We start from the raw sequence: 7,978 nt of genomic DNA on the forward strand, positions 1-7,978 counted from the left end.
ACCACAGGAACAGAAACAGAATGGGACATATGCATTTTCTGTGTCAACGCTGGTAACGCCATACACGAGGACGACCACGGACTTGCTTCGGCTCCCTCATCAGGGTGAGACGAAATCACCATTCAAAAGCATGTCGCGGGCTCAACAAGTCGTCTACACTTCTGCGCGCCCTACAGAGAATACCGCTACTGAGTTGCCCCGGCAAATGCATGCCGAATACTGTTTCACCACAGCGCAAGAGCTGTCCAACACGGCAGAAACGTGGTGCCGCGCGGGAAGTACCCTTGATCAAAAAAAAAAAAGTCACGAGCCCTCCCAGCTACTTGTCACTAGAAGTCAACTTGATCACACTCACTGTCTGAAACAACGCAGACTTACTCGCTGGTGTGCTCAAGGAAACTCTCCGACTCGTTTGCTGCATTGCCTCCTGTGTCCTGCAGTCTTGCCTTCTCTTGTCCCGCTTCGCCGGACACGCCAGTATGCGACGCAGCCGCCGCCACTAGCGCCTCTCCCGAGCCAGCCTGACTAGTCCCCTTGGTGCCGGAACCTTTGCCCGAAGTCTTCTGGCTTGCCGCTGCGGAGTGGTGTGACTCGGAGCTGGAACTGTTCCGGGCTGCGACCTGGCTCGGCGACCCCGACCCCGTCCCCTGATCGGATGCATCTAACAGGTACTTGACTGCTCTGCCAATGGCCAAAGAGCAACTTTCAAGGGATTCGCCGTAACGCTCTGAAGCCGCATTGTTACCACTGCAGACTGGAGGAATGTGCGCAACTATAAGGGCCAGCAATATGCCAATAGCGTTTGAAACGATCCGGGTTACGACTAAATAGTCACGCGAACCTGCAGTCGAAAAGAACAAAGTATCGAAGCAAAACAGCATGTGTCCGCAGCTGTTCGGGCGGAGGAAGTCCAGTTTACCCCGGTCCTCCGCAAACGCACAAGCACCCGGAGCGTGAACCAGCGACGGCGTCCCCCTCAAAGGCAATGGCAGCACTACTGCTGCTTCCGGTGGGTCCCAAAACTTGCAAGCACGAAGCAGAAGTCCTGAATCGCAAGTCTCGGGCCGCGACTGTTCCGCAGAACCAGTGAAACTTGCCTCGAAAAAAGCTACGGGTGCAGCAGCCTGACCAGAGCAATGAGCGATGCTGGCACCTACTACACTTCGGCCGGAATAAGATCAGTGGATCAGTGTGACTCGCTAGTCCAGTACATAGTTCAGGACCGTTGCTTCCTCCGATGTGATGCCACATTCTCTGACTGTGCCCCGAGTGACTGTGCTGATCATCGAAAACTGACCCAAACCTCTTCTCACCTGTGAGACCTCCGAGTTCTTCGAAAGCCAGACCAACTACAAGGACGTGGGTGTACGTGAAAACCATTCCTGCGTAGCCCCAGACGGCGTGGAAGCCATAATTAGGATTCTTGCAATCGGCCATGATAAACACATCCAGAAAAAGGAGACAGCAGCTGAAGCACACGATCTTCGCAATGCTGTGACCACAAGCATACATGACGAGACATGCGGTAGCGGAGCCGAACACTATTCCCACGAGACGGTTCATTCCGCGGAAAACCGTTCCGTTGTATGTTGTCTGCAGACACGTCAAGAATCCCAGCATTATCCATGGAACAGTCCGAGTGGTGATGCCTTGGGTGCTGTAGTCCAGGATCATCGGCGACGAAGTCAGTTCCTGCCCTTGAAAAAAACACGCAAAGAGAACGCCCGCACCCGTCTCAGGCGTTGCTGTAGACCCCAGAAAGAGTCGACTTCGGCTACTAAACACAAGCAGCCTCACTCGAAAAAAGCCCGCAAGCTGCTCACATGCGAGTACTACAGTTTCTCCTTCGAGACACTGACAGCATTACCAAGAGGCACCTCGCAAATGCAGCCCTCCTCGTCGCTAACCCCCTGGGACAGGCTGAAGAACAGCGATATCCCCCTGGCTCCGCATGCTCGCGCACACCCATCGCAGACTCAAGCGTACGCAAAAATTCATGGCTTGACTCACCCCAGGTGTACTGCGAGAAATCCTTGAAGAACACCGCGAAAGAGAAGAGAAGGAGCATGGGAACAAAGAACTTGACGAGATACCAAACCTCAGGATCCCGCCACCAGGCGTTCGGGCCTCGCCAGTTCTTCCGCCAGACGAGGAACTCCCCGAGAGGCGTAATCGTCAGTCGCGCTAGATGTACAATCATAGGAAGCAACGGAAACGCTAAGTTTGTGAGCAGGTTCTTCCACGTCTTCCGTCGCTGGGCTTCATGCAGAGCCTGCACAGCTTTGGCAAGAGCAACAGGTTCCTTAAATGCCGCATGATACTTCGCCACAAGCGCCATAGACAGCGGCATGTGATCCATTGTCCGACTGACGTTCCGCGCCTCTTCCTGATCCAGAGAGGCTACCGTCTGTGGTGAATTGGATGCGTGCTTGCCTTGAACTCGGACTCTCGTTTCTTGGTGAGACACCTTTGCGTGTACCCTGGAATCCTTATTCGGAAGTCCCACCGCGGCTGCACGGAAGCTGGCCCCGCGCGCGTCTGGTAGGACGTCCTTCGCAGAGTCCGCTAGCACAGCCACAAGAGGCGTCGTTTCTCCAACTGTCTTCAAGGGGGGCTTATCAGCCTGGTATTGAGGCTCTCCTGTCGTCTGAACACCACTTGCTGGCGCAGCCTGTCCCAACAACATCGTCCTCTCGCTGGGCACATCGCGATTGCTTCCCTGCGCACTTCCAGCATCAACTGGCCGACCGACGGAATCCGAAGCTGAAACAGGCTCTGCAGGTTTCGACGTCGCCATGTCGGCGTCGTCGTGGTCAGAGATTGTGTCGGGGGGGGGTGGCGCTTGAAGCTCCTCTTCCGGACGGGAAACCCTCAAGTCTCCACGGAGAGCTTCAACGTCGTTTGACTCACCTGATAGTTGCGCTGGCAGTGCCGGCTGCTTCATAGACGTCTTCTTCGGCAGCGGGGCTCCGAGGGGACTGCGACTGCGGAAATCGTCTCCGGCTGACGTTGGGGTGCGCCCAAACTCGTAGAATACTTTGTCAGTCGCTACGTTCGCCAGCTCGCTAATTTCCTGGTGAAGGCCGGAGAGATCTAGTTCCAATTCCTTGAGGTGTAGCAGTTTCTCCTCTACCCGTTCTCGGTAGCGTCTGCGAAAAATGCGAGCTGGCTGCATCATGATAAGCTCGCCGCAAGTCTGGTACACCTCCTCAGCTTTGGCAACGATCGCCTCGATCTTGTACACAGTTGGCGTCCAAATTCCGAAATCAGCGTTGACCACACTACTCCGGACGACGTCAAATAATACTCTGCAAAGTTGCTCTACGTACGCTGCGCACTGAAGCAAGCGCTCCCGCACTTCGTCGACCTCCTTGACCACAAATGTCATCGGCCCTGCGCTAAGCAAGTATGGCTCCAAACCAGACATGAAGACCCGCTTCTTGTCCTCTGACAATCTGATCACCGACTGCTTCAAGGGAACAACCGCGTCCGAGAATTTTGCACTTGAAAACGAAATCGCCTTAAGGTAGGAAGCATTGGATGTGAGTCTCTCTGATGGTGACGATTTTGTCCCGTCTCGCCGGGCATTGTGGTGCTCCCGCGAAGAATGGCCGTGACCGGCAGCACCACTTTTGGGAGCAGTACCCCCGGTGTCGTGTGTCGCATGGTGCTCGTGTTCCGCCGCCGAAGCTCGCGAGCTAAGCAGTGACGGCGCAGGGTCCCTCGCCGGCTGCGCACTTGGAGTCGCACTGCGAGGAGCTTCTAGGCAGTGCAGTACCTCCCGTGTCGCGCGAAGACATCTACACACGTGTTCACAACAGGACTCGAATACAGCAGACGGATACAAAAGGAAGGAACTGACACTCCAGTCTAACCAAGCCTCGGTAGGCACCCAACACCACCAGTGAGTCACCGCCTTTAGCGGCCCTGGCACAGTTCTAGCCCCCGCTCCATCACCGACAACTCGTCTCCAAGCGTCAAACAAACACACGTTCTGCCTCAACACACTCCTCCTCAGCAAGCAGCCTCGGACCCCTGAAGTCCGAGTCCGCACTCAGTCGTGCCCATAGGCACACTCTCAAGCTCGTGAGTGCATACAGGCATACGGTGCCTTACAACAGATGACAACAGGATCCAAAACGAACCGAGTGAGCGTGAAGCCAGCAAAACGATCAGCACAAGCAGGAGAAACGGCTTACCCAAACAAGGCAACATCACTGAACCTCTTTTTCCTCCAGGTATGCAGCAAAGAGCTCCCATGGGACGCCAGGCGGCACTGCAACCTTACCTGTTAATGCTAATTGTGCAGTCAGCAAGATCTCTTCGGACAACGTCGCGCTGGCGATGAATCGGCGGAATTATCATGACGAGGACCCAGATTGCGTACCCCAGACAGGCGAACGCGAAAAGGTTTCGGAGGAAGCCAAGACGACCCGCTGCAGTCCAGAGAACCCTAATGAGCCACAGACCTGTTTTCACAGTGAAAACAAAGCCGCTATGTAATGATCCGCGGATGTTGCAGGGTGCGCCATTGATCCACGCTATGTCCGAGCTGATCTTTGGGATGTTCTCGAGGTTGAAATCAATATCGATGACTTTGTCTTTGGGAATCGTCTGGAGAGCAACCTTCATAAAAGTCTGAAGCACTACCAACGGGTCGAGCTTGTGGGTCAAGGGGAAGAGGGGGAGCTGCAGGTGCAGCTGTTTGTTGACCTTGAGGATAATGGCATTGACGAACAGTGGCCTAGTCAAGAAAGTGTTAATGAAGTTAGAAACAACTTCGGGATCTTCCCGCAGGTAGGAGGCAACCGCCTTTACCATAACGTCGAGCATCTTCGGAGTAGGGTTCTCTAGAAATACCTGGATTTTTCCAAATAACTCACTCGGTATCGGAATAGACAAGCCGTTGACCGCGTATGGCAATGCGATGAGCAACGCAAGAGGCATAACATACGTGAAGATGTACGACCCAATGATGGTCAGTTCCTTCTTTTTTCCCACATTCAACCCTAATGCCCACAACATGATCACACCGTACAGAACCACCGCTAAAATTTTGCCAGTTGGGTCGCCTAAGGTCATGGCAGCAATTATCGCACTTACGCAGGTGCACACGATAACGATGCAGAGCAGCCCCGCGAAAAGGAGGAGTGGAATGGTGCTGAGGAAAGGCGGCGTTAGGGCCGCGACAACCCAGTAAACAAAGGGCGCTACGTAACGAAATGAGTAATCCAGAGAAGGAATGTCTATCATTGAGAGGACATAGACAAGCGCGCCTCCAAGAGCAAGCCTGAGGCCCTTTTCGAAACGCCTACTGGCATTCGCTGCAACAGAAGACTGGGCCGGGAACACGACGTAGGTGTTCCAGTTCGAATCCTCCCCCTCTGAGAGTTTATACCGGCCACGGCCGGATTCAGCAAGGCTGGGAAGCTTCATCTTCGCAGGCTGTCTCTAAACCAAGCGTCCGGGAATGCAACGGCAAATTCGGAGTTGACAGTTAACTTGTAAAGTCGGTTCACACCGGAAATCCGCAGAAAACAGGCCCACTCGCTGACAGACGTCCCGGTGTACCTCAGGACAGCAGCAGTCCCATAAAGGTGTATGGACCTCCAGTCGAAATCTTCGCGTCCTCTCCGAGAACCCGGAGACTGTTGCGGGAGGGGGATGGACGCGGCCTCACAGCCAGCCTTCTCTACGAGAATCCCGCTCCGAAGTGACACGCATTCGCCGGCCATCTGGCAACAGCATGACGGCCGGAGAACCCCAGCACGGTGCACGAAGTGAAAGCTTGACCATCCGCAGTGGCAAAGAGTGACACACTAAAGGCGCTGCGACTCACCGGCCGGCGTGAGACTGCTTCAAGACCGCAGCTTTCGTCAAAAGAGAACAGAAACGTGACAACTGTGCAGGGTAAAAACCACCACTTCCAGTCACAAACCGCCGTGCCTCGTATCTTCCTGAATTCGTCACACACGAGCACGACTAAGACCTAAACCAACACGGCGTCAAAAGAACTCGCTCACCCCTGCCCCGCGCGCCTCATCGTGTAATCAAAGGCCGCAGAGGCATGAGAAAAAAAAAGAGCTATGCGCCGCTGTCGACCATGCGAAACAGCGGGACCTCCCCGATTGACCTTGGCCGTTTTTAGAGAAACAAAAAGCCGGACAGAGTGGACACCAAAAGCGTGGAAAAAATTTTTGCTGAGAACACGTGGGGCCTCTACTGCACGACGGAACTTGGGGCTCGACGAGCCAGTGGCCGGAGCTTGGCCTTACACCAGGCGACAACGGAAAACCTCAGAACTACGAGATCGCTGGTTCAGAACGCCTCAGGGAAAATGTCTTCAGGACGGAAAAGAGTCGCAGGAGAGAGATGTTGACACCGTCGCTTAGGACAACAGACTACCAGTTGTCAACGCTGATACACGTACACGGCAGACGGATTACCGACCACATCAAATGCGGAGCAGGAGACGAAAGCAGACATAGTCCTCTCTTCATCTGCCGCAATTCGGCCTTCAACGTAAAGAAGCACGTAGAAACTTGGCGGCGCCGTGGCAAGCGGCCAGCAGCACATGGGGTGAGGCAGCCGGGGCTGACATGCGAAGCGACGGCTACCCACCCATTGCGATCACCCCGGCAGCTTTGAACGCAGAAGCGGGCCTCCTGGCTGCAAGCTCCCACGACAGAGTGCAGTCGTGACAACACGACTCAAAAGGCAATGAGCTGCGGCTGACTTGTGTGACCAAGTTCTGCCCGTTTCGAGTCTGCTGTTTGGGAAAGTACGGCGATGCAAGCCGGCTCAGAAGTAGGGAGCTGCAGCAGCCCCGGACCTAGCAGCCCCATGTGCTCGGAAATCGTGTTCCCTTCCTAACCTCCCTCCCTGGGAAGATTTCTACGACTTTGCCCACGACCTAGCGGCCAGGCGGGCGGTGCCGAGCTGCTGTCGGCCAGTCAGCTGTCACTTGGTCGGGGCAGGCTCCTGCACGTACTGCCCCGGAAGACGATTGCGCGGTGAGAAGTAGAGCTAGCGAAGTACTTGGGAAGCTCCACCACGAGAGATTGTGGGGACAAACCGATACAGGTCCAGCAGAGCACCAACAAGAGAAAGAACGTACCAGCAAGAAAGTCAAGGTGAAGAACGCACACCCGATGCCTAAGCAACTGCAGGACGGGACGCGCAGTTTCCGATCTCCACTGGGTGTCCCCTATAAAAAAAAATCTTGCATCGAATTTGTATCTGATGACGAGGGGGAGCCGGAAGGGCCTTGTTTTCGTTTTGGGGTTCAAGAGTTCGCTCCATTCCAACCCTACGTGGGGCTTCCTCTTGCCTGCGCGGTCCTTACACCGTTACTTTAGCTTGCCACTGATCCCCCGGCTTCTTCTGCTCTTTTGTTGTTGCAAACTCCCCCGCGCGCTCCACTCTCTCGCGGAGGGATCCGTACTGGGTGTGGCCCAGTCGTCAACCGGAAGCATCAGCCACTCACCATTGGCCGCCCTCGTTTATAAACTCCCCGGATTCCGAAGTCCATTAGCTCGTTCGAACGAATCAGCCGAACTGGGTGCCGGCTGGTTCTCCGTGGCCCTTCTCTCGAAGTCTGTATGACCCCTTTTCAACTGACGCTTTACCTCTTTTATGCGCTTCCAGTTTGAACCGCGAACACGGTTTCCAACAGCTGGTATTTACACGTCAGCCATATCTACCTCCAGGCTCTTCTTTGAGACGAAAAGAACAGCATTTTTTTAGCATACTAGGACAGCGTATTTGGACGCCTCTATTTTGAGTACCGAGAGATTATCCGAACGGAGTCGCTTTTACACTACACGATGACGAAGGCACCTTCCCGGTCTTGGAGTTGCGGGGGCGTGTGCAACTACGGCCGCTCTCTTCCCACAGCAAACATTGTGGACGCTTCGCTCTTCCAGCGAAGCTGGGTTTTCACATTTGCGCGCAAGGGACATCGCCATACACTGGGCGG

At 54.8% G+C, this 7,978-nt stretch overlaps 1 protein-coding gene across 1 annotated transcript in view; it reads right to left on the reverse strand.

Moving 5' to 3' along the window:
• Positions 1-6,638, reverse strand: part of CSUI_000637 (fusaric acid resistance-like protein) — a 9,442-nt gene extending 2,804 nt beyond the window's left edge. The window contains exons 1-5 of the mRNA XM_068060870.1: positions 4,289-6,638; positions 2,011-3,800; positions 1,314-1,697; positions 379-841; positions 1-38 (exon numbers count right to left, since the gene is read on the reverse strand). The exon at positions 1-38 is cut by the window's left edge and continues 408 nt beyond it. Coding sequence (XP_067927154.1) covers positions 1-38; positions 379-841; positions 1,314-1,697; positions 2,011-3,800; positions 4,289-5,436 — 3,823 coding nt within the window. The 5' untranslated portion in view covers positions 5,437-6,638. The remainder of the gene's footprint in view (positions 39-378; positions 842-1,313; positions 1,698-2,010; positions 3,801-4,288) is intronic.
• Between the last annotated feature and the right edge of the window lie 1,340 nt (positions 6,639-7,978).

The sequence above is a fragment of the Cystoisospora suis genome (assembly GCF_002600585.1).
Source record: "Cystoisospora suis strain Wien I chromosome Unknown contig_254, whole genome shotgun sequence".
Taxonomy (NCBI): domain Eukaryota; phylum Apicomplexa; class Conoidasida; order Eucoccidiorida; family Sarcocystidae; genus Cystoisospora; species Cystoisospora suis.